We start from the raw sequence: 27,022 nt of genomic DNA on the forward strand, positions 1-27,022 counted from the left end.
TCACCGGTCTAGACAGGGAATGTCTGGGGGCGAGGCTCGGTGTAAAAGCCTGCTATATTGACCGAATGATACCAGGATAGTAACACAGGGTGGGCATATAGGCAATAAGAGTACCCTGTTACATGCTGTGCCAGCTGCTGGTTGCTATATGCAACTTCCAAATCCAGCTGTTTTTAAATAACAATGTGATAAAGTCAACCAGAGTTGATTGTTATTTGTCTCAAATAGGAGTGTTGATGTGTGAGTGTGTGTGTGTGTGTGTGTGTGTGTGTGTGTGTGTGTGTGTGTGTGTGTGTGTGTGTGTGTGTGTGTGTGTGTGTGTGTGTGTGTGTGTGTGTGTGTGTGTGTTTGCATGTGTGTGAGAATGGAAATGCACACTTTCACATACATGCAGTGCATGTATGTCTGCACACTGCAGAAAGTGCATTTGGTAATGTGAGTTTGTGTTTGTGTGTGTGTGTGTCGGTGTTTGTGTGTGTGTTTGCATGTGTGTGAGAATGTACACTGCCACATATAGCTGTGTGTGTGTCTGTGTGTGTGTGTTTGTGTGTGTGTGTGTGTGTGTGTGTGTGTGTGTGTGTGTGTGTGTGTGTGTGTGTGTGTGTGTGTGTGTGTGTGTGTGTGTGTGTGTGTGTGTGTGTGTGTGTGTGACGTGTGTGTGTGTGTGTGTGTGTGTGTGTGTGTGTGTGTGTGTGTGTGTGTGTGTGTGTGTGTGTGTGTGTGTGTGTGTGTGTGTGTGTGAATGGACATGCATGGAAAACCTTGACACGTCACTTCTGGAAGTAGAACAATATTACAATTTGCCATAAATTATCAGCACACAACAACAATATCGCTTTCCCGGCTGTAATTAGATTATGTAATACACCTTGGCCTCATTAGTTGGATCGTAACCAAGGCGTTTGCAGTTTTTTAATTGTTTCAGCGTGTGTGGAAGTATGCAGGCCTGCTCATGCCTGAAATCATGACCCTCATACAGAATAACCTCATTCACGGTAGCCTTGAGTTGTGGGCTACGTCTGGCAGTCACATGACCTGCCATGGAGGGATGCTCCATTTAGGATTGCTATACACATGTGGGGTCTGGGGTATAGGAGCAGAATATCATTATGCCCTAATTTCTGCGGTGTACTTAGTGTTTATCCGCATGTATTATTACCGATTGAACTCTGTGGTTAAACTTGATCTTGTGACGCTGTCATGGTTAAGTGGTAGGCCTGTAGTTCACTCCAAAAATTACTAACTATCACTTTAAACAGGTTGGTCAAGGGTATCCCATTTGACAGGATTCTTTATAAACTGATTAAGACATGTTATGCATTCATCTCATAATCAGTTGCTGGACTCCCAGATGAAAGGTTGTGGTTGCAGTCCCAAAGTTCTATCGTCTGTCTCATCCTTGACCAAGAGTTCCCCCTAACCTTCCTACTTCCTCCTCGATTACCCTTTCTGACTTCACCTTGCTTCCTTTAACTCAAAGGAAAGCCTCTGCCAGATGTCTGAACAATAAATAGAAGGCTATGGTCAAACAGCGGTGCTGGAGCGGCTTCATGGCCAATGTTGTAGTCATATTTCTCTGAGAGCTTTTCTAGAGCAAAAGAAAAACCTTCAATTCCAAAATGAACAAGCTACATTTTGTTATGCAGATTAATTGTTAGCTATAGTTATTATTACAAGTGTTAGTGTATTGGCAGCCTGTTAGCTCTGTAAGGCTGTGTTAGCATGAATCCAGAGGCTAGCAGACATTTGACAAACAACTTACTCTACAAGGGTAGCAAAGGGTGTATTCATTGGCAGCAGCATAATGCAGGATGGCAGGAGAACACTCACTGATTATTAAGGCCATTCCGATGTCACTGACATTAAAAGAAACAGAGAAGGGTTTGTCTCATTGCCAAAAGGGACCACTAACAAGTAAAGTTATTCTGCCCTGTTCTTCTGCTCTGTTTTCGTTTTATTTCCCCTGTTATCATTCAAAATGACATCCACCGTTATGCAGTTATGCACACAAACGCTTACGAAGACACAGATATGCTTATGGATGTAGATTCTGTCTGAGGTTATAAAGAACTGGATTCATTCCTACTTACAAGCAGGTGGTTGGGGATATAGACATTTGACTGTTTGCTCTGTCTTTTTGTATTGAAATATGGCTTCATCATTCCTTTATTCTCCCACTGTCTATAATCCATTCATCAACCAATCAATGAATCATCTAATCAAAACATTTAACCATTGAGGAAAAATACCCTTGAGAAGTAATATTCTCAAGGACGGAAGTGTGCATGCCATTTCCAGTAAAACATAAATCCAATCGGTCGTACATCAAATTACTAATAATGTAGTGTTCAACATGTGGAATCTATAGAATATTGTTTAAAAGTGAACAGTAAAAAACTGAGTAGAGACAAGAGACGAAGAATTGATCCACCTGAGCGGACTCTCAGGTGTGATGTCACTAACGGGTAGATTTTGCAATGGATTGTTATGTCTAATCTGCCTCCCAGCTGGTGGTTCAATAATGAGGTAAAAGGGGATCAAAGGAGATGTTTCTAGGCGGTCAGCGCTCCATGCTTTGATGTCCTTTGATCACTGCTGAGTAATGTCAGCACCTCACAACCTCATGGACAGAGTGCACACAGTTTCTCCTCTCAGAGGGCCTGCTCCTTCTCTTCTGTCTCTTCTTGTTCTTCATCTTATCTTCATCATCATCATTAGCATCACCAAAAACCAAGATAATCCTCATCAATCACATAATCATCAGCATCATTATCCTCAAAACCAGCTTGTCTTCATCTTCACCATCTTCATCATCTCTACACCATCAGTTGTAGTTGTTGTGTAGTAGCGATTGGTAGTGGTAGTAGTAAAAGTTACATGCCCTGACAGCATAACAGGTATGGCATTAAGAGGCTATGCTGATCAGCGAGCAGAGTTCTTCGGTGACCTGTCCTGTTATTCATGTTCACAAATGACTTTGCGACAACAAACCGTACCAAACGTATTGATACGTTTGTTGACCACAAGATCATCGTGGGCCAGCGACCAGTGAGCCAGAGACGAGGTTGATATCCTGGATGCAGAATGTCAAGAAAACCAACCTATCTCTCCACATCAGCAAGACAAAGGACAGGGGTGTGGATGAAGGAGTGTGCGGCAGGGGGAGCATGCACCCCCTCGTCAACATCACTAGAAATGTGCTGGGAAGGGGCAGCTGCTTCAGGTTCCATGGGGTGCGCATCCACATCGACATCACCTGTTCTGCCCCAACACAGACAAGATGGTCAAAATCAGCTCGGAGACGTCTCTTCTTCCAGACGTGACCAAAGAAGTTTGGTATGGACTGAGTCATCCTCCCAAACTTTTACAGGTGTGCTATTTAGAGCACTCTGTCTGGCTTCATCGCAGTGTGGTACAGGATATGCACAGGCGAGGACCGTGAGGTCTGGGATGACGGGATCGCTGAACACATCATGGGCAGACAGCTCCTAGCCCCGGAGGACATCCACCGCCCTGAGCTGCCTCAGGTGGGCTCTGAGGATTATTAAGGACTCCTACCACCCAGCTCATCACCTTTCCCCCTGCTGCCGTCTGGCAGGCGATACTGCGGCGTCTGGTCTCGCTCCGACAGACCGAAGGACAGTTCATATCATGCATCTGACCATAAAAGACCTGAACTTGAACTAGTAGTAGTATTGGGTTGAGATAAACTCTTCATCTATTGATTTGAGCCCTTCAGCTTAAGTTTACTGTGGGTTGAGTGTCAGATTCTGTGATTTAGTTTATTGTTGCATGACCTGCTGCGCAAGAGTTAGTTGAGCTGTGCACTGAGATAGCGCTTTTATTGTAATCGTTCATGCACCACTTTAAATGAAGCCCATATGGTTTAGGTCCTGAGGTCAGATGGAGTATTATCATGAGAGGTTTGTTCTAATGGTCCCCACTGTGTTCTGTCTCTCTTATAGACATCTGAAATGGTTATGAAACCAAAGTCCCAGTGTGAGTTAATTTGGTGGTTTGCGATTGTTGCCAGCTAACCAAGTGCTTTAATCACAGTGACATGTTTAACTAAATCAGCAAACAAATAGATTCTCTTAGATGCCAATATTAAGTAGCTGTGTTAAGAGGATAATCTTGGCAAGTTTATTTTCAATATTAGAACAACAAACACAAATAGTTTTTTCAAGCGATCATTAAGCATGTATTTTCAGAAGTACTATGTATTTATAATTTATATAAATTAGATGATTAATAATTTACATTATAGTTTAGGACTTTGGTGCCTGACTCTCCCTCCCTTTTCTTTAGGTCTTGCTCTGCTTCTTCTTTTTTAGGTTGTGTTCTTTTATTTGCACACTTCCCCTTGTCTTTGTCTCCTCGTGATTAAACAACATTTTTAGTCCATCTCTCTCGCTCTCTCTCTCTCTCTCTCTCTCTCTCTCTCTCTCTCTCTATCACTGCCTCTCTCTCTCTCTGCATTTCTCTCTCTCTCTCTCTCTCTCTCTCTCTCTCTCTCTCTCTCTCTCACTCTCTCTCTCTCTCTCTCTCTCTCTCTCTCTCTCTCTCTCTCTCTCTCTCTCTCTCTCTCTCTCTCTCTCTCTCTCTCTATCTCTCTGCCAGCCAGACGAGGCCAAAAGTTAACAATCTATAGCTTTGTGTCTGGAGCCCGTAGGCACACTAGAGAGAGAGGAGGGCTTGAAGGGAGAGTGAGAGAGGGAGAGAGAGAGAGAGAGAGAGAGAGAGAGAGAGAGAGAGAGAGAGAGAGAGAGAGAGAGAGAGTGGGAGAACACAGGGCACTGAGACGTGCTTTCATTCTCCTCTATGAGGGCGTCAAGTTTCAAGTCTTTTTTGTCATCTGATGAGCGCATTAATATTACACCAGGCAGGGGTCACTAACAGTGTTGGAATGTCGGAATTTTAGGCTCCCTCAACAGTGCAAATATGTAACAAACACTGCAAGAATTATAATAATAAGAATACAAATAATAAACTTTATTTTTGGCAACGTTAAACAAAGTTAACAAAGTGCTTTCACATGCAGAAGAAAAGCAATTAAAAGCAGGGAAACATTAACAAGACAAGCACGAGGTGGTGAGTGGGGGAAGTCAAAATCTTTGTAAAGATGGTTGAAAGGATGGATGTTTCAGCAAGTTAATGAGTCACTGTGAAATATTACACTGCTGTTTTGTTTCCGCCAGTGAGCTTTATGCTCAGGGAGCGCAGTTGGCAAAGTGTTTGTGTTGTCGTGCTTAGTAAGATATAATTGATGTTCTTCTTCCACCGTAATCTATGTGCCTGCCTAACGAAAGAAAAATGCTGCAGCTTCCGACCTCTTCTCACTCAGTGTGTTGAGTTGAACAGCAAACAGTGTATTTAAACACTGTACAGACCTAGAAGAGTGCCCCTAATTACATCCACACCAAAAAGATCACATCCCCCCACCTCAAGACACACACACGCCTTTATTTCACCCATATAATTAAATGCAGCACAATTATGTTCTTTGCAGGCACACCGCAGCCAGACTCAGATGTCTCTTCTTGGGGGACTTTTCCCTCTCTTGTTCCCCCCCCCCCCCCCCCCCCCCCCAGCTCTCCCAAAACCATGAGTCATGGAAAGCCCCTCCTTCTCTTCCTCACTAACCCCAAACACACGACTCACAGCTCTGTTTGTAGATCACATCAGATACCTTCCCTCACCCGACCTCATGCAGTGTTCTCCCTCTCTTGTCTGTCTCTGTATCTCGCTCTCGCTCTCGCTCTCGCTCTCGCTCTCTCTCTATCTCTCTCCCTGTCTCGCTGTCTTCCCAGATAACATCTGTTGTTCAGCGGAGAGAAAACCCACGTCGCCGAAGACCACCGTTGTCATGACGCCAGACCTGATGCTCTGACAACCTCTGAACAACAGCGGCGGCGACCTCATCCGGATCGGTCGTGGGACGCTTTGCTCCAGCAGCTCTCCCAGAGGCTCTTGGAGGATGTGACTTGGACCTGGTCTTGGAACTGGTCTCGGATGCTATGGACCTTCGGGTCATCTGATACCGGATCACGCTGGCCCACCCTTGGACCCGTAAGTCTTTTTTATTATTAACTCCCCTACACACACACTCGCACTCGCAATCACACACACACACACACACACACACACACAAACCCCAGGTCGATAGCATTTGAACTCAATCATTACAGGGTAATCAATCGAAATACAATCCGTTAATGCAGAATAGTCAAATCATGGACAACCCGTACTATACTAATTACTCGGATGATTTGTTTGACCTCCGTTGAACTACGCCATGATTAAAAGCATCATTGAGGCATCCTGATTTAGTGCATCATGGTTCTATGAACAGTGAATGTCCTCCATGGGGAACTGTTTAGAACAACTCTTTATAAACATGTGCTGTTACAACAAGAACCAAACCATCTGCTGCTGTAAGAGACGCGCCGATATTAGCAGCTTGTAGGACTGCCGTGGAAAATATCAGTCTGGCGGACAGCACAGAAAGATAGACGGACAGACAGATAGACATACAGACAAGTAGTCAGTCAGAAAGACAGATTGCCAGCAAGACATTCCAGACAGAGAAAGAGACAACACAGGCAGACAGAAAGCCTAATTAGACAGCAAGCATAGACAGACAGACAGACAGCACCAATAGTCAAACAGACAGGCAGAGTGCACAGCCGGATAGACAGACCGTAACAGACAGCATGGACATGCAGACAGAAAGATAGGACAACACAGACGGCAGAGACAAACAGACAGACAGACTCAAAGAGATATTCCCCTTCCATGATTTCTCATTGAAGTCCCAGACATGTTCTGTATCTCTCTCTCATTCTCTCCTCTTCTCTCATCTACCCTTCTTGCTGATCACCCAATCATGTTCATTCTCCTCCTCCTCCTCCTCCTCCTCCTCCTCCTCCTCCTCCTCCTCCTCCTCCACTCCCTCATCTCTTCATCCCTCCCTGCTCCCTCTCTTGATTCTATTTAATTCCTTCTCCTCCTTGTCTCCCTTATGGACCTCAGCCAGCTGACAGCTGAAGTACTTCCTATTCTTGTTGTCTTGCTCTGGTTTCTTTTTTGGTTCTGTTCTTCTTTATTTGCCCTTTTCCCCTCATCTTTGTCTCCTTGTGATTAAACAACCTTTTTAGTCTCTCTCTCTCTCTCTCTCTCTCTCTCTCTCTCTCTCTCTCTCTCTCTCTCTCTCTCTCTCTCTCTCTCTCTCTCTCTCTCTCTCTCTCTCTCTCTCTCTCTCTCTCTCTCTCTCTCTCTCTCTCTCTCTCTCTCTGCAAGATCTATCACCCACTCGACACACACCCAATGGATTTTGCCTCTTTATTGATTTTTAGGTAGTGAGAGTCGAGAGCGGATACAGCAACCCGTTTGACCTATTTTGTTGGCAGTTGGGAGAGACAAATACAATGAAAGGAATATATATTTTTCCTTTTTTTTATTGTTCCCTGACAAAGGGGGAAAGTATTTCATGTCTCATGGTTCTTTCTTCTGCCTTCACATCGACATCAAAGGTGTCAATCCATTGAGCGTAAATAATTGACTTCGATACGATCAGTTTAGTAAGTCCTTGTAAATCTTTGTAAGCCCACGTTTATGACTCAGGTAGGATTAAGTGTGCTAAGGAAAGTGGTCATGAATCTTAAAAATGAATAAATTCTCGAGGAATGTCCATGGCATGCACCCTTGATATTATATAGCTATATTTAGTGGTATAAATGAGCGGTGTTATAGGGGAATTCCTTTCAGCCCCAAGACATGTTTTTAAATAAGGGGTCAGTAACTTATGGCGGTAGAGCTACACTTGGCTCTTCACATGATTGTCATTACCTGACCACCAAGGCTGTATTGCTTTACCAAAACAAAATAACATTTTACACAAAATATGCTATCAATGTCAGATATCAATTCTACAAAAGCTACATTTTCATTGGACAAGAATTATTAATTTCAAAGGTCAAATTAAACATCCATCATAATTCCATGCCTACAATCAAAGTAGATTATAAATGCTAGAAAGGGAAAATGGAATATGAAAATTATGTTAACTCAATTTCAAGTAATACAATGTTTTATGGCTCCGCCAAGCGAAAGAGTTTCCCCACTGCCCCTGACTTAAATGAACCTAGTGATCCACCTCCACTCAGGTTGAGATTGTTCATGGAGAACGGGAGTGAATCCAAAGTATCCACCCGCTGGCCAATGTCCTCTGGACAATGTTGGCGGTGTCATTGAGTTCTTGTTCTTGAATAATTTACAAATCATGAATTATTAAAATCAATGCAGATCCTTTCCGGGTAAACGTTTAAAGGTCATCGCACAGGTCAACCCATTTGTGTTGCTGCTTCCATTTGTTGACAAGATATTTATTCAGTAGTTATGTTGACGTGGTACACATTATTTAGTAGCTATGTTTAAATCGGCATCGGTAAATACTCCAGACATCCATCCGGAATACTTTTATTATGAATGAATTAACAGTATGTTAGGCACTCCTGGGGAATCGTCAAACATGATACATGGCACATAAAAAACGAAAAGTGGGTATGTGTTTGTCTGCATGTGAGAACATATCCATATGAGTGTGTGATTAAGTTTATGCTCTATATGTATATATATACATATGTTTATATGTTAACATCCATGAGCTGAATACAAATGTGTGTGTGTATGTGTGCTGTGTTTTCATTCAAATTGTAATTGTGAAATGTCAGTAGTTTTTTGGCCAAGGCAATACATTTATGATTGGGATTAAGATAGGCCTGACTGTTATAAGATCAGATCTCCACTGATTCATTCAGACACACATTGTTAACAGGAAAGTGTAATTATTTTCTAATCTGAATGTTCAATTGAGCTTGGCTAATCAAATATTAGATAACTAAAGCAAAAACATCAAAAATATACAATGAAAATCATTAGAATTTTAATTGAATTGAATTAATTGTTCAGTTGGCTTGGGAACTACATTACAGATCCTTATAATGCAGTTTAGTTTGAATTCATTATAAATAATTAATACAGGGGTTATGGAGTTTCTAAACAGAAAGGATATGTGCTTGCATTGCACCTTATGACTGCATGATAATACTGTTTGTATGTTTCATTTAATGGAGGTAAAGTATGATTAGGGTAAAGGCAGTGGTAGAGCGAATGCCATTTTTACGAGTTCTCGTGAATTCTTAAAGTGTAATTCAACTTCTTTAGTCTGTTTTTTTCTTTACTTTTGATTGTTTAACAAAAATAAAATTGAATTAGGAGAATTGGGCCGTTAGGCAAAAATGACTGCATACTGATTTTTAATGGCTTACATTTCTTCATACATCTTTGAAAAAACATCTTTACCACAGCTCTTAGATGTTAAGTTGTGTTATGTTGAACATTGAAGTGACTATCTCAAAGCTTTCTTTCTCTTTGACGATACCTTTGGGGACAAGTGATTATTATTCTCAGAGATACAAACAGCAGTGCAGCCACTGACACTGAGTATGTGATATTAATTTATTCATTCAACACTGAAAACGCATGGGCTTTCCTCAGTGGGCCACAGGCTCAATCACAATTAATTTACCTAATTTGGCAATAGTGACTCAACAGAAAAGTTTGAATCACTATGAGTCACTTTATACTAATTAAAATTACCACCTTAACCGATCTATTAACTAAATCATGAATGCGTTAACGACTAAACTTTTTACTATTAATTGTTTTCAAGCCTGCTTCTGTCAAAAGTGTAAAGAGAGGAGCACTCGCACTTTTTTCAAGAGAATACATAGAAATCTGTTTTCACCAATTGTCTGGTCGTGATATCATTTGATATCAAGCCGCTCTATGATGACCGATGCATATTATCTCCAACACTGACCTAGGAATTCAGCTGTGTGTGTGTGTGTGTGTGTGTGTGTGTGTGTGTGTGTGTGTGTGTGTGTGTGTGTGTGTGTGTGTGTGTGTGTGTGTGTGTGTGTGTGTGTGTGTGTGTGTGTGTGTGTGTGTGTGTGTGTGTGTGTGTGTGTGTGTGTGTGCAGAGCTGCAGGGCAGCTGTCTGTGTGTGTGTGTGTGTGTGTGTACGTGCGTGTGTGAGTGTTTGGGTACTCACACACGCACTGGCTTGGCGAGGACGTGTGGGTAACAGGTGTGGACTCTGTCAGCTTGTTAACACTCGGGAGAGATCATGCTCCACGTGCACTTCACGTGCACAGTGTGACACATATGCAGCACCGCCAGGGCCCTTGGCTGTGGATGATATGGGCACGCATCCATTTGTGTGTGTGTGTGTGTGTGTGTGTGTGTGTGTGTGTGTGTGTGTGTGTGTGTGTGTGTGTGTGTGTGTGTGTGTGTGTGTGTGTGTGTGTGTGTGTGTGTGTGTGTGTGTGTGTGTGTGTGTGTGTGTGTGTGTGTGTGTGTGTGTGTGTGTGTGTGTGTGTGTGTGTGTGTGTGTGTGTGTGTGTGTGTGTGTGTGTGTGTGTGTGTGTGTGTGTGTGTGTGTGTGTGTGTGTGTGTGTGTGTGTGTGTGTGTGTGTGTGGATAGCTGCCAGGACAAGATGGCGTATGCTTGTTATTAGATATATTGTGTGACTGTGTATGTATATATATGTTTCTGTCTTACAACAATGAGTGTGTGCCTTCTATAAAAACCTGGTGTGGTAACCGACTCCATCTTACTACTTTTTAAGTGCAAGTGTGTGTGCCCAACATAAATAACTTATGTTGGGAACACACACTTGCACGTTCTGGAATTACTCTTTTTCATTTCCCAAATAATCTCTGAGCCACAATAAAATGAGACCCTATTGAGTTTACAAAAAGCCCTAGAAATCTCTCCATTGGAGCATAAAGCCCTAGATCAGCACCGGTTGAGATCATTGGACAATCTGACTCACTCCTTAAGTGATCTAGTGGTCTTCAACAGGAGGAGAGTTCACCTAGAGTGGACAAGAACCTTTGAGCTGGGAGTCAAACACCCTAACCTCTATCCTACACCTTGATAGGCCATGTTTATATGCCTAATCTGCAACATGATTCTGTGATTTACATTTAATCTGGTAGATAGAAGTGTCTGAAACACAGTAAGAATCGTGAAATTATGTATCATAATGAATGATCATTTACAAATACTTAGATGCTAACATGAAAGAGAATAATGAAGATGTATAGAAGCAGAGTAAAAGAGAGAGAGAGGAGTTAAGTAACTACTGATGCAGGCAAAAATGATAAAAAATCAGTTTAAACAAATATAACACCAGATTGCTATACCCTCAATGTGATGATACAGTTAATATTACTAACAAATTCATCACAAAAATGATCCTCTTCCTGAAAATAGCGCAGTCTACCTTTAACACTACATGATGTCAGCAAAAATGCAACATTATTCAGCAGTTTACAAAAATTGATGATTTCTAAAAGAACTTCCTGCATGATGTATTTATAGTCTCCTCCACTGTCTAAAGTCCACTGGGGTTTCTATTGCCGTTAAGTCAGAGAAAGAACATCATTTGCAGCCCGATCCTCTATTGATTAATGGTGTATTTATATAGAAGTTAAAACTGCACTGATACCGCAGTTATTGAAGTGTGTGACCAGCTGTGCCCTTCCTGAAAGGAGCCTGCGTTGCAACAAAAACGCTGAGCTCCACAATGCTTGAGGCTTCATCTCCCTCTAGTGGTAGTAATTTAACATTACACCCATCTGTCCAACCATGCTACAATATTTTAGAACCCATGAAAAGGAATGATTCTATCTGAAACAAACGCCAGGGGCAAACAAATTAGATTTAAATAATCTGTTGAAGTAGGCGTACTCAATCTAAAAGTCTGCTGTCTTCTTATACTCTATGTACCGGTCGTTGTTTTTCATGTCTATTATATTCTTCATATAGTTTTTTCTCCTGTTTCCATAGTGACCATGGTGTTTTTCCTGATCGGAACCACGAGTGCTTTAAATTACTCCACGCATGAGAACCAAACTACAGGTAAAACATTCTCACAGATTAACCACTCAATGCATTATATCAGATCATACAGTACATTGACAAGTGATGGAACTTATTATAGGCTATGTAGCACCAAAAAAAAGGGAATCAACCAAAACAAGAAATGTGTTGGAAATAGTCAAATAATAGAAACAAAAGAAACATACAAAATACATAATTAGAGGAATGCACTAAAAAGGTAAGTTCTAAGATAATGTGTTCTAAGGTATGTTCTCAGATAGTATCCTAAATGAAATTGAAAGAACATTATTTTGCCACTTCATTGGTGTAAAAAGTGTCGAAAGTGCATCAAATAATAACCCAGGGTTCCCTAGATGTGTCCAGTATACAGCGAGGATGTGGCGAGGGTTTAGGTACGGGTCGCCACTCTGTTGCTAACATGTCTGCTGTGTGTTTTGTGTGCAGAGAACCCGACGCAGCAAGGGGCCCACGTGCTCCCATCCACGCTGCTCTTATCCCTGCTGCTCATCATCCTGGTTCTACTGTCCATCTACTGTCTGAGGTAGACACACACACACACACGCGCGCACGCACAGACACACACTGTTCCTCATCCTGGTTCTACTGTCCATCTACTGTCTGAGGTACACACACGCACGCACTCACGCACGCTCACTCGCTCTCATGCACACACAGACACACGCACTGCTCGTCATCCTGGTTCTACTGTCTATCTACTGTCTGAGGTAAACATAAACTTCTGCACACACAAACACACACACCTTACCCAAGGCCTGACTATCTCAGGCACCAATATGTGGCACAATCATTCTGTGTGTGTGTTTTTTGGGTTCATGGGGGACACACCCTCATGCACACACTTACACACACAAACACATAAACAGACACAGTGGGGGGGGGGGGTGCAGTGTTGAGGGAAGTGTTACAAAACAAAGTGGATTGTGGGTAGACAGCTGGTCAGACCTGTGTTAAGGTCCTCTTCACACAGTCTGACCAGCAAACACACACAACCAGGGTCACTCTTCTACTTTCAATGAGGAAAAACAACTTTGTCCCTCTCAGATGGTACATGTCTTGTTGGATTCTCCTTTGTTTTTGTGTCCTTAATTGTTTTATGTTATTGTGTTGCTACAAATGAGACCTATTTCATTGAGGGTGTGTAGAATTCTTGAAATATTATTTATTATTTTATGAATAGGTTTAAAAACCATCGCAAAGCTCTCGTCACGTCGGTGGATAAGAAGATTCCAAATGGCTTCTTGGACGAACAAGGTATGTTTGTTTGAAGACACTCAGATCTAACTTATTTTATAAAATAAAATTAATCTCAGAAACAACCCTCGGAATGTTGTGAAATGTCAGAACCTGTCTTTTCGTTTTAATAGTTTCTCTTCTTTTCGTTTCCCCCTTCTCCCTCCTTGTCAGTGTGTCAGTACCCTAGTTGTCCTAGCGCTTAATTTATTCGGAAAGTAACGCGACACTGAGGTCAAGAGAGGTTTAACGACTTCCACCGGGGTCTACGGGTCAAGGAAACTTTATTTTTTTGCTTTCCCAGCACACAAGAGGCCTTATAAATCCCGGCGCCATAGAAACCACTCACTCGCAGCGTCGGGGAAAAAAGGGCTAAAATAATAACAGAGAGACGGAATTCACAGTTGAGACATTTTCACACCAAAGCAACAAAAAAGACGACCATTTTCTTTATGGCTGAAGAAATAGTTTGTGTCAGATCCCTCCAATAGCAGGAAGCACTAATGGCCGCCGGGTCTGTTTACGCAGGTGTTGGGGGAGGGGGGAGGGGGGGGCGGGGGTGGAAGGGTTTTCTGTGGGGAGACATTAGCATGCTGACCGTAATGTACTCCTTCCATGTGTGCGGGGGTATTTATGTGTGTGGGTGTCTCCCCGGTGGTCCCCAGGGGAGCAGACGGTGGTGCTCCTGCCCAGGTCCCCCTCCCCGTCCCGGAGGTACTTCCCGATCCCCCTGGACTCCCTGGAGGAAGAGTACCGCGTCCGCTCGGCAGATGACGGCAAGCTCTTCAGAGAGGAGTTCAACGTGGGTCTTCGCAGTTTTGCATGTGCACACGCACACACACGCACACGGACACACACACGCACACATGCACGCATACATTCATATATACCGGTAGAGACACACACACACCTATAGACATGTGTGTAGACACAGACATGTAGACACATGCATCGATAAATACACACACACATAGACAGAGATATAGATACAGACACGTACATAAGTGCACGTAAACACATACACATACATGTAGACGCATGCATGCATGCATACATACATTAACGCACGCAGACATTCATGCATGTAATGCATGCGCAGTTACATATACATGTAGACAGACCCAAAATAGAGTGCATACATGCATACCCATGCATGCGTGCACACTCTCAGCTCACACACTGAGCACTAAGCACTGAGCGCAAAGGATTTAAATGTTATTATGAAAGTGTTCATATTATGTGTCTGTTGTGTGGTTCTGTGTCGCATTGTCTCCGATGGAAAAGTAAACATCTAGCCCTGACAGGGCTGATCGTGAGAGCTCTAGACACCTGAGCCCTGCCTCCGTGGTCTCCCTCATCAGAGTGTGTTTGTGTGCCCGCAGTCGCTGCCCTGCTACTACCACCACGGCTCCTTTGAAGAGGCGAGCAGGGAGCACAACAGAGAGAAAAACCGATACCCCAACATCTTACCATGTGAGTGACACACTGCGAATGAGCCCAACTACTCCTACCGCTACTACAAACCATTCCATTCCACTTAAAGAGGAATCAAGCTCTATTTCCTGATGGTGTATGCGTGTTTGGAAAAGCTTGACCATTAACATCCTCGGTCTGAGTTGGAGAACGGTAATCCCGTACCAATGACGTCGATGGTCCAACTTTTGCCATGGTTGTCTGTTTGTGGCTGGTCGGAATTTTCACGACACCCGTATGAAGCAGAACTCGCTTGTAGTAGAACAAGAACGTTTTACTGTAGATCTTGTCGGGTAACAGTCCTTTCGTCTCTATCCCCTCTCCTCAGATGACCATTCCAGGGTGATTTTGAGTCACATCGACGGACACTTGCCCTCGGACTACATCAACGCATCCTACATCGACGTGAGTCAACGTTCAATTCAACATCACGTACAAAGTGTCTCTTCCCAAATCATTGAGAACAGACTCATTTACAAATCGGCATGTTCTTCCATATCCCCAGGGTTTTAAAGAGAAGAACAAATTCATTGCAGCCCAAGGTAACGTGTATTAAACATTTGCGTTTCATGTCATACAAACAATTCAAATAAACATATAATTGATTTGAATATGCATAGGGTTCTATTTATTTCGATCTACTGCCCCCAGGCCCAAAGTTTGAGACAGTGGCTGACTTCTGGCGCATGGTGTGGGAGCAGAAGGTGTCTACCATAGTGATGTTAACCAACCTAAAGGAGAGGAAGGAGGTGAGGCTTGGACTTCCTGTAATCTCACATCTCACTTCCTGTCGGTCAGCACTGACACAGAGGAAGCCTTGCTTGTTCCGATCCTATTTACTCGTGTGTTGTTTATCCTACGCTTCTCTACAAAACTTGTTTAAGTGAGGGCCACCCCAGAAGGAGCAGGTAGGGTTAGGACATCTTGATCAAGGATTCCTACAGGTTGAATTATGCACTTTGCAGTTCAAACATGAACCTTTTGGTTCAACACCTTAACCAACACTGCCTTCAATCATAATGATACCTACAGCCTTAATACAGCACTACTACCAGAGATGCCTGCGTGTTATTATGTTCTGTAAGCCTCTTGGTATTATTTATTTGACCTCTATACCATTAGAGAAATCCATACACAGTGTCCCGCGGCAGATTAGCTAACGCTCACTTTAGATTTAGCCACAAAGGTCTGATCAACGGGGAGAGGGGGTTGATGGATCAATAACAGAATAATGGTTGATCAGAATCCTCAGAGGCTCCACGATAATTGGTTTGAGGAATGGAATCTCATTAATGATTTGAAACGTTCCGGGATCTCGCAGACTACAAATTCAGATTTTTCCACTCAAGAGTTCAGTTTCTCTGTTACTCCTCTATGGAAAAATCCAGGAACAGAATTAGAATAAAATGTTTTGTTCTTATTTCTAAGAGTCACTATCTTCTACTTACCTGTCCACTGTGATGCGGGAGTTTGAGCAAAAAGGGTCACCGTGTGTGCTGCCTCTCTACCCTTTCTCTATCTCTCTCTCTCTCTCTCTCAATTTCATTATCTCTCTCTATCTGTATCTTTGTCTCTCTCTCCTTTAGGATAAGTGCTACCAGTATTTAAGTGTGTACCCTCTCCATCTCTCTCTCTCTCTTTCCAGGGTAAGTGCTCCACGTACTAAAAGGTGTGTATTTGCTCTCTCTCTCCAGGATAAGTGCTACCAGTACTGGCCCGACCAGGGCTGCTGGATGTATGGGAACATCAGAGTGGCGATGGAGGACTTCACTGTGCTGGTGGACTACACCATCAGGAAGTTCTGTGTTCAGTTTGTAAGTAACACACGGAGTACCTGTCTAGGATCATTATCAATTCATATATCAATTGTATTTGGGTTAGTCTGTGTTATTTTTATCAATAGTTAGCTGGGAGTTTACGTTTCAAACATTATCTATTTAAGACTATCCTACCCTCAGTCTCACACTAACTAAGGATAGTCTGGTTTTGGTGTTTTACTCCAAGATTAAATATACTGGGTTTGATCCCCATTATCCACAGTCTAACCTGTGGGCATCCAGAGGATAGTGTTGTGGATAGGCTGCTGGACTTCAAGCCAAAACGTACAAGGTTTAATCACCAATGTCCACAGTCTATTCTAGAGCCTAATCTCCACCTGTTCCCTAATGACATGAATCCAAATTCACTGCAAATCGCTTTGAATACATAAAGCATCTTCTAGATGACTTAATAGCCAATGTTAGATACAGAGAGTGATTCCTGCAGCATAATATGTGGCTGCCCCTATATTGTTATGACGAATGCTCGGAATAATCTCAGCCTCATTTGTATTTGAATAAATACATACATATTAATGCTTGAACGCAATCACATGATGTGTTACTTAGTCCGTTTAACATTCTTACAAGCACATCTTCCGGCATGAGCATAACTTCTCAAATTAAACTGCTGGATGCGATTGAACGGCCTCTCGGTTTGAATATGATTTGAATTATTGTGTGTTTCTGAATGGTAAGTGAGCTGAAATCCCTGCGTAAATCTCTGCGGGACGTCCTCAAATGTGTACTCAGTGCTTCCTCTATTAGAGGCATGCGTTGTGACTCCAACTATCTGAGTCTCTGTGGAGATGGCTGCTGGGAACGCAATCCAATAATCCAGCAAAGTCGCAAACAGCTCTCTCGGAATTCACAGACGTCCAGGGCATGACTAATTTGGCGTCTCGGAGACTTGGAACCGGTTTTCATATGAAATGAATTCCTTAAAGACAGCGTAATGAAATGATTATCTATATTAAGTGGTGCATGTGCACACTAGTTAAGAAACTGGGGTTTTGATTTACTTTTTCCAGTTTCAGATTTGTCCCTTTAAAAAAACATTAATCAATGATATATTTTACATTTAAATCTACTATGCTACCTTTGTAAGAGTTTGACATGTCTCTTTTAAAACTATGCGTCTCTTTTAAAACCACAAATTGTCTCTTTTAAAACTACAAAATGTCTCTTTTAAAACTATAATGTGTCTCTTTCAAAACGACAATGTGTCTCCTTTAAAACTAAAACAAGTCTATTTTAAAACTGCAACGTGTCTCTTTTAAATCGACCACGTGTCTTCTTTAAAACTACAATGGGTCTCTTTTAAACTCCACGGTGTCCCCGTCGTGGGTTTGTCCTCTGACAGCAGGCGGGCGAGGGCACCAGAGCCCCTCGGCTGGTCACCCAGCTCCACTTCACCAGCTGGCCAGACTTCGGGGTGCCGTTCTCCCCCATCGGCATGCTGAAGTTCCTGAAGAAGGTGAAGACGGTGAACCCCTCCTACGCGGGGCCCGTGGTGGTGCACTGCAGGTGAGCCCATGGGGGCGGACCGGGGTCAGCTTTTAAATAGGACTCTAGGAATGGTGCCCTGTTTATACAGCAGGGGGAACACGGCAGTGGAGTGATGTGTTGACGCACGGGGTCAACTTTAGTCCACTTTAAACACCAAAAACCCTCTTTTTGAGAATGGACTATTTATATAGCAGTATACTGAGCTTTACGGCAACCCCTTTTTGGAGGGTAAGGATCATCCTTTCTTTCGCATAGGATCTAGTTTGGTTTCAATATAGTTATTTTGTTTAAAATCACTAGCAGGAAATTAATGAGGTACAAACCTGCAACCCTTTTTTGACGAAATGGAAGAGTCTTAATGGAAGGGCCTGACAATGAGGATCATGTCACTGATTCAAATTGTTGTTGAATTCATTTATGTTCATTCAATGGGAAATAATTGTACAAACTAGAGCAGAACATTGGATTACATTTGTAGATTTAAGGTAGTTAAGTTAACTCAACACTAAAACAGTCCCGTTTGATGAGAGAAGGTTTTTAGGATAAGTAAAATGATGTATTAATCCTTATACATTTAAAAGGTAATGGAAAGATCTGCAGTGGGCTCCAGCGATTGCTCAGACAGGTGGTTGGGGAAAAGGGGCCGTTGTTACTTCACGGGGCCCCGACCTCTCTTTTGAAAGGGGCCCGAGTGAGGAATCTGACTTCCCAGGTCTCTGCAGTGTCATTCAGACCAAACGACTCTTGTAAATCGCGTGGCCTCTCAGACTCCCGGCCAAGTCTGAACACATGCCCTACACCGAGGGGCTGGGAGGACATGTAGGGGAAAAAAGTGTACATTAAATCACTGAGGTTGAATTTGTTGAAGTTTTACACTGCCTGTTTTACTGTAGTATGTTTCTAGATAATATATAGATTCATATATATATACATATATATATATGAATCATATATTTTGATGATTTGTCTAATGTATTGTATGACTAAATGATGACCAGCGTTTGTTTAGCAGTGTGGAGAAAGTCAGTACACAAAAGTTAAAACAAACTTTTTCTTCCATGCCGGAACAGAAGGAGTGGAAATCCCATTTCACACCCACATCCGCCCGGGGCGGCTTGTGCGGCCCCTGTGCCCCCGTGTGGGCACACCACTGATTATAACCCTTCCCTGTGTCGGCCCGTGTTCCCAGTGCCGGCGTGGGTCGCACCGGGACCTTCATCGTCATCGACGGCATGATAGACATGATGCACGGGGAGCAGATGGTGGACGTGTTCGGCTCCGTCAGCAGGATACGAGAGCAGCGCTGCCAGCTCATCCAGACGGACGTAGGTCGGGGAGGTGGTGCAGGTGTGGTGTTGGCGTTGGGGCTGATGGAGCTGACGATGGCGCGGTGGTGGAAGTGATGGTGTGGAGGTGGTGATTGTGTGGGGGTGGGGATGGTGGAGGTGATGATGGTTTGGTGGTGGTGGAGGTGATGATGGTTGGGTGGTGGTGGAGTTCATGATGGTTTGGTGGTGGTGGAGGTGATGACGGTTGGGTGGTGGTGGAGGTGATGATGGTGTGGAGGTGATTATGGTGTGGAGGTGGGGATAGTGGAGGTTGTGATGGTGTTGAGGTGGTACACAAGCAAGGACGGAGTGCCCACTCTGATCGTGTTGAACCGGAGGGAAGCAGTGTTTGGAACCCAAGAATATTTTCCGTCCGTTTTTTATTTTTCTTCTGTTCTTGTTCTTCTGCTCATGTCCCCCTCCTCCACCCTCCAGATGCAGTACTCCTTCATCTACCAGGCCCTGCTGGAGTACTACCTGTACGGGGACACGGAGCTGGACGTCTGCTCCCTGGAGGGCCACCTCCACCGGCTCCACAACACCCGGGCCCCCAACGACCGGCTGGGCCTGGAGGAGGAGTTCCGGGTAGGCTGATGAACTTCCACGTACAAACATACATCTACTTTTTTCCCACCACTAAGAAGTGTTTCATTTCACGCCCCTTTGATTGACAGGCAAGACGGGTGTCCTGATTGGTCAGACATTGTCCGGGCGCGTTGTGCAATCATATTTTGCTGATACAGAGATAGATATTCTCACTAATAGCTGACGGATGGCTAGGCCATTTCTAACAAATAATAACACACAATAGCACTTTGAAATGTTAAAATAAAATCCTTGATTCTGTCGCTACTGCTTCTCTTTATTGTACCATAGTTATTCAAATAACCCCCCATTAATTGTGTCCATATAATTGAGCTAACTGTGTGTTGTGTCCTTCACCTCAGAAACTGACCAATGTGCGCATCATGAAGGAGAACATGAGGACGGGGAACCTTCCAGCCAACATGAAGAAGAACCGCGTTCTCCAGATCATTCCATGTACGGGTCTAATGTTCTGTTCAACTAAACATCTGAAACATCTCACCACACCTGACTCACATTGGAGATGGGTGGAATTCATAGCTATACAACATACAATATATACCACATATTTTTGTAAAACTACTAAAATCTATTTTTGTCTGCCAAATGGCCAAAGCAATTTTATAAAGGTATTTGTGGTTAGCATAAATTCAGAATATAAATTTACTTTAATTTGGGATGGCTAGGGTGTTTCTCCAACCAATAAGGCACTGGTTTGATCCCTTAGCGTTCAGTCTAACCTGAGGCATGTTTAAGCAAGTAGGGCCTGCTGCTTTTGGCTCATGACCGACAAAATGTTTTGTGTAACAAAATATGTCAGCAATAATATAAATTCTAAAATAAATCTTTGTTTACTGTATTACTCTTAAACACAGTATTCCCCTTCTCCTCATGACTTATAAGAACAACTTTGTTGTTGTTTTTCCAGATGACTTCAACAGAGTGATCCTCCCGGTCAAGCGAGGCCAGGAGTTCACGGACTACATCAACGCTTCCTTCATCGACGTGAGTTTCTCCTCTCCCTCCTGTCTTTAACCCATTAGCATCGCCTCACCTCTCCTGGTGCTCCTTATTTCTGCTTGGCTGAGGAGTGGGACCTACGACCTGAGACCCAAAGGGGGCAGCGTTCATTCGTCATCCTCGCCTCTAGAACAGACTGCCAGACGGACTGGGGGCCTCGCAGTCCGTCCATATGTTTAAAACCTGATCTTAAAAACACAACAATTTAGGATAGCTTTCTTCTAATCACCTCAAATGTATATCTGTGATTTAGATTGCTATTTATAATTATACTATACTCTAAATGTTATACGATTAGGCTTAGTCCTCTCTTGGGGGCAGGCATCAAAATAAACCTTAGCTTAGACAGAGCTCCACACATTCATACACATCTCTCTGCTGGTGTTTCCTTGTCGTGACGTCGAAGAATATACTAAAAGGCCGTAACCTGCTTTCAGAACAGAGTTCAACGTTCTAGTAGAGGCTGGCAAAAACTGTATTTTACTCTTGATTTCTCTCAGTTACATTCTTATTTCAGTGACATAAAAATAAATGTATATGGGTTGATCACCTTTATAATCATGCAAGCTCCACTGCTCACTTGAACCAAAATGCAATCGTTCTATTAAACAAGACCTGAAATACTGCTTGCATCAAGTGAAACAGTTGTGGTTCGTTCTCTCAAGTGACATGTGTGTGTCGCGGTCTCTTCGTCTGCAGGGCTACAGGCAGAAGGACTACTTCATCGCCACACAGGGCCCGCTGTCCCACACGGTGGAGGACTTCTGGAGGATGATGTGGGACTGGAGCTGTCACTCAATCGTCATGCTGACGGAGCTGAAGGAGAGAGAACAGGTAGCACTATCCTGCAAAAAGTATCTATATATACACCGCTATACAATTAAGACGATTAATAAAGGTATACAAATTAAATAACTTGCAAAAAAAAGGTGTTATTATGATGATTATGATTATTATTATTATGTAAGAGTAGTAAGCTTAAGCAATTATTATGTATTACAAGTCGATTTATTGATTTTCTTTCCCCAGGACAAGTGCTTCCAGTACTGGCCATCAGAGGGCAGTGTAACATTTGGTGACTACACCTTGGAGTTGAGAGCAGACACACTCTGTGACACTTTCACCCTGAAAGACATGGTGCTCACTTATAGACTGGTGCGTATGGTGTTGTTTGATACGGCATGCACAAACGTATTATAAAAATCATTATAAAAATTATAAAAATCATCATAATATAATGAATAATAATATTAATCATAATTTATTGACCTCCAAACCAACAGGAGAAGCACGCGCGCCACGTCAGACACTTCCACTTCCACGGCTGGCCGGAGATAGGGATCCCCGCGGAGGGCCGTGGCATGATAGACCTGGTCGCCTCCGTCCAGAGACAGCAGCAACAGTCCGGGAACCACCCCATCATCGTGCACTGCAGGTGGGGACTGACTCACACGCGCACACACACACACACACACACACACACACACACACACACACACACACACACACACACACACACACACACACACACACACACACACACACATGCATGCACACAGACACACACGCACGCACGCACACACACACACACACACACACACACACACACACACACACACACACACACACACACACACACACACACATGCATGCACACACACACACACACACACACACACACACACACACACACACACACACATGCATGCACACAGACACACATGCATGCACACAGACATACACACATGCACGCAACCCATCATTGTGCACTGCAGGTGGGGACATACGCACACAAACACACACAGACACAAGCGTGCATACGCACACACACGCATACATGCACACACACAAACACACACATGCACGCAACTCATTATTGTGCACTGCAGGGGGCGACACCCAGGCTAAACACACACACACACACACACACACACACACACACACACACACACACACACACACACACACACACACACACACACCCCATACATGCACACAAACACACACACACCTAAAAAGTCCACCTGTAGGGATCCCTGTGCCAACCCCCACCGGCTCCTTAAATACATAATTGAGAACTGTAAGATGTGGATAGAAGTTCTACTTTATTCTGAATGACTAGACAGTAGAACCCTTCTTTTCTTCATTCATGCTTCACGGCTCACTGCCGTGGAATGGGGATTAGATCACGTTTAACCATCAAAGTGAGGTCTTGCTACAACCATTACACGTCAAACTCCTACCATGTCGTTAAGTGTACAAAAAACGGATAACACCGATCTCGGGAGAAATATTCATTCCATTTATGAACACACTCCTTCTTCGCCCTCTTTTTCCGTGCAAATGTCTGTCACAATAAATTCTACATTTCGTGGCCCCGGTGGACGGACACTTGTGTGATCCCTGGTGAAGGGCGAGCCGCCCTGGCCTTTGATCAGCCGTACCTCCGCTCCAGGTGAAGCGGTTCTAACCCCCCCGGCTCCCCCAAGCCGCGCCCCGTCGGGATCGATCGCAATCCAGCGATTCGCAGTCAATTAAAACGTCTCAAAGTGCCCCCCCCCCCACACACACACCTCCCCGTCCTCCCCCTGTGCTCCGACTCCCACCGCGATTAATCTGACGAGATGAGCTAACGACAGGAAATGGTGTCATCAGCTCTCCTCCTCCTCCTCCTCCTCCTCCTCCTCCTCCTCCTCCTCCTCGTATTCCCTTCATCACCGCTGGTCTAAGAGGGGCTTTAGCAGAGCTAACCTCCCCCCATCACCCGTCTCCCCTCGGCTTCAATCCCTGATGTCTTTCTACACGTCTAATTCCTCACTGCACATCAATCTCTCCCTCTTGGTCTCTCTCTCTCTCTGTCTCTCTCTCTGTCGCTATCTCCATCGCTCTCTCTACTGCTCTCTCTCTCTCTCTCTCTCTCTCTCTCTCTCTCTCTCTCTCTCTCTCTCTACCGGGGCTATCTTTTTTTTCATCTCTCTCCCCCTCTATATCTCTCTCTCTCTCTCTCTCTCTCTCTCTCTCTCTCTCCCCCCCCCCCCCCCCCCCCATCATGGTAAACATTGACTGAGGGAGCCCGAGAGCACCGGAGCTGATTAGTATTAGCTTATGGATTAGCCACTCAAAGTGAGGATGACTATTAGCACTATGACGCAAAGGTCAACTTTTTCAACCGGATAACTTTTTTTTCAATTTCATTTCGCTTTGGTATGTAAATGCAAAAAAAAAAAAGTAAGATGAAGATTAGGAATTATTAAGAGTTTGTAGGAATTACACTTACACTAAGCGGGTATTACAAGATATCACACATGTCCGAAGGCAGATCATTTCTAGAGGAGAGTTAGGTTAAAGAAGTGACCTAAAATGTTGACTTGCCTGTGTTTAGATACATGTCATTAAGGAGCGCATAGTGGGTTAGTGGCATCTTGCTCAGGGAAGCCCACAGATCAGACTTCTGCCAATGGGGGATCGAACCCAGTACCTTTCTGGTTTGGATTTCAAACACCCTAGCTAACCTCTACTTCTACCGTGGCCCTGTCTATATGAAGGATTAGCATAGAGCACTCTTCTGTGATATATTGATTCATACATGAATCCAATAAATATATTCTAAATCAAACTCTGACCTGTCATATCAATAAATGTTGTGTATTTGATAATGCTATTGATGTTTTTTGTTGCTGCAGTGCGGGTGCGGGGCGCACCGGAACCTTCATCGCGCTCAGCAACATCCTGGAGAGGGTGAAGGCGGAGGGACTGCTGGACGTTTTCCAGACTGTCAAGAGCCTCCGCATGCAGAGGCCTCACATGGTCCAAACCATGGTAGGTATATCCACTTCATCACCAACCAAAAACGGAAGATTAGAAAGAGAGTCACCTCGCAGTTTTGTATTTTAACTTGGTTGTGTAACAATATCGCTTCCTTTGAAGCTGCTCCGATCTGGATTCCATTCTTTGATTGTTATGAGCCTCACTTCAAGCAGTCGCTTTGGATGAAAGCGCCTGCTAAATAACCAGATCTTTTAATGTATTCATGATCACAGACTGACTCGTATCCCCTCTTTCTTTACAGGAACAGTATGACTTCTGCTATAAAGTGGTTCAAGACTTTGTTGAAATTTTCTCAGACTACGCCAACTTTAAATAGACCCATATCTGCCATATCAAGGATTTTTCTTTTGTTTTCATAAGATTGCTGTGAAATGAACTTATGCAATTTTGTGAGAATGTCATTTTCTATCGTGAGCGCTTTTTACACCGCCGTTAAACAAATTGTAAATACTAAATGTCAAAAACAAATTGTAAATACTAAGTTTCTTTCTGAGCTTTTTTTTTCCAAGAATGCTTATTTGAATGTATTGTCTCAGTAGACTTTAGTTACGTTAATATTGCTAGCATAAGTAGTTCACCAAGGTTGCCAGGTTGACTGACGTGTATAAATTATATTTTTTAGTGAATAAGTATAACTACCTGTTACTTAGTAAAGGACCTGCATTCTGACTGCATAAAGAAAGACAATACCTATAGATATAGATATAAAGAAAATGCCAGCTTTTTCTATATGTTCAAAGACGACATACGTTATTTTCTTATGTATGCTTTTATTTTGTTATCGACCATACAATGCCTTTGGTGGCTCGAGGTCTTGTTGGTTTTGCCACCCAAACATGTTTCTTTTTTTATCTTAGGATTTTTCGTTGTTTTTGGTTACTTTGTTTTAAATTGTATTTCGTGAAGCTTTTGAATTAGTAAGAACACGCCGAACTATAAAAATGTTGTTTGACGATGCCTTTCAAAACCAACTTAATATTCAAGTAACTGACAAGCAAATGTTGAAATTAGGTTTTGGCTCACGGCAAAGTATTTAAATTCTCTTCAGAAAAAAAATACGTTCTTAACATATGTCAACATTTACTGCTTGTCCTTTAATTTGATTTCAGTTTAGCACTAAGTTAATTCCTATTTAATTGATTAAATTAAAAGACCTTCAAAATAAAAATACAAAGGACTGTTATGAATGATGGGATTTAAACACAAGCATGTTCACATGAAGTGGTGCCATTTTGTGTATTTATTTTGTATCGATTAGAGAGACAAATCTAATCACTGAATAACTGTCACCAGGTGACACATATGTTTGTTTGTTTCCTTTGTTGTAGTCATTTTTTAATTTCAGCTTGGAAATGGGATTGTTTAATGTTAAATTTTGATTACATTACCAAACATCTTATGAAGTTTTTAAGACACATAACTTCAAATATTTAAATTATTGTACAATTAACTTGAATTTTTTTTTTAAATCTTGCTCTGAGGAACGATTTGAACAAGCTTTTTTCCAAGCTACGTGTCTTTTCATTTGCTATTTGTTTTTCATTCGTCTATTTATTTCTGTATGTATTCAATGGGTATTATTATGAATAGTTCAGCTTTCGATTGTTAGATTGGAGCCATTTTGATAATTCTGTGCAATCTTTAGTGTTATTTAACCCTAAACCTAACTCTAACCCTAACTTATGAATGTTTTCCTTGAACAATTATTCTTTGGGAATGATTTGTGATGGATCGGATTTGATTCATAGTGTACAGACTAAACATCATTGAGATAATAAGTGCAGTAATAACGGGTGCCTGCGTGTGTGTGTGTGTGTGTGTGCGTGTGCGTGTGCGTGTGCGTGTGTGTGTGCGTGTGTGTGGTTGTGTGCGTGTGTGTGGTTGTGTGCGTGTGTGTGGCTAAGAAACAATGAATAATTATCAAGACCACAACTGGCATTATGATAATATAGAATAAGACTTCATGTTTCATATTTCATAAGACATTCTTCTGTTTTGCCAAATGATGACTTGAATAAACTATAAGGAAAAAATGAATACCCTACGCCTCTTTTAATCTTTATACTGCCAACCAAACATGTCTTTGTCAGATTAAAGGACCCAAAATATCTCCCAACAGATTTTTTTTTGGTTGCTTTCAAACGGATGATTGTTAAGACCACCAGAAGGATGCAGGAGGTAGTAAGCACTTAGCTGGGGCCATTAGAGGTGTTGTGGGGCCCATTAGGGGCTAAATACTA

General features: G+C 42.9%; 1 protein-coding gene across 2 annotated transcripts; it reads left to right on the forward strand.

Annotated features, from left to right (window-relative positions):
• Positions 1-5,689: 5,689 nt before the first annotated feature.
• Positions 5,690-26,802, forward strand: LOC130404841 (receptor-type tyrosine-protein phosphatase epsilon-like). 2 transcript variants are annotated; one of them, XM_056609774.1, is made up of 20 exons: positions 5,690-6,069; positions 11,918-11,989; positions 12,416-12,512; positions 13,170-13,243; positions 13,888-14,024; positions 14,605-14,695; positions 15,024-15,100; positions 15,201-15,237; positions 15,347-15,444; positions 16,390-16,509; positions 17,876-18,039; positions 19,211-19,346; positions 19,785-19,934; positions 20,297-20,390; positions 20,863-20,939; positions 21,654-21,788; positions 21,984-22,109; positions 22,238-22,389; positions 24,638-24,773; positions 25,024-26,802. In XM_056609774.1, the coding sequence occupies exons 2-20, from the start codon at positions 11,923-11,925 to the stop codon at positions 25,096-25,098; spliced, it is 2,043 nt and encodes a 680-aa protein (XP_056465749.1). In that variant the 5' UTR covers positions 5,690-6,069; positions 11,918-11,922; the 3' UTR covers positions 25,099-26,802. The 2 variants fall into 2 exon arrangements, with proteins under 2 accessions (XP_056465749.1, XP_056465750.1); XM_056609775.1 differs by having other exon boundaries at positions 17,879-18,039.
• Positions 26,803-27,022: the final 220 nt, after the last annotated feature.

Source organism: Gadus chalcogrammus, chromosome 15, assembly GCF_026213295.1.
Source record: "Gadus chalcogrammus isolate NIFS_2021 chromosome 15, NIFS_Gcha_1.0, whole genome shotgun sequence".
Classification (NCBI taxonomy): domain Eukaryota; kingdom Metazoa; phylum Chordata; class Actinopteri; order Gadiformes; family Gadidae; genus Gadus; species Gadus chalcogrammus.

Bases quoted from the DNA above. Each gene is read 5' to 3' on its own strand.
- LOC130404841 (XM_056609774.1), top strand. From the start codon at position 11,923: ATGGTGTTTTTCCTGATCGGAACCACGAGTGCTTTAAATTACTCCACG. The intron at 15,445-16,389 runs GTGAGGCTTGGA...CTCTCTCTCCAG, and splicing joins ACCTAAAGGAGAGGAAGGAG to GATAAGTGCTACCAGTACTG. The intron at 22,390-24,637 runs GTGGGGACTGAC...TTGTTGCTGCAG, and splicing joins CCCATCATCGTGCACTGCAG to TGCGGGTGCGGGGCGCACCG.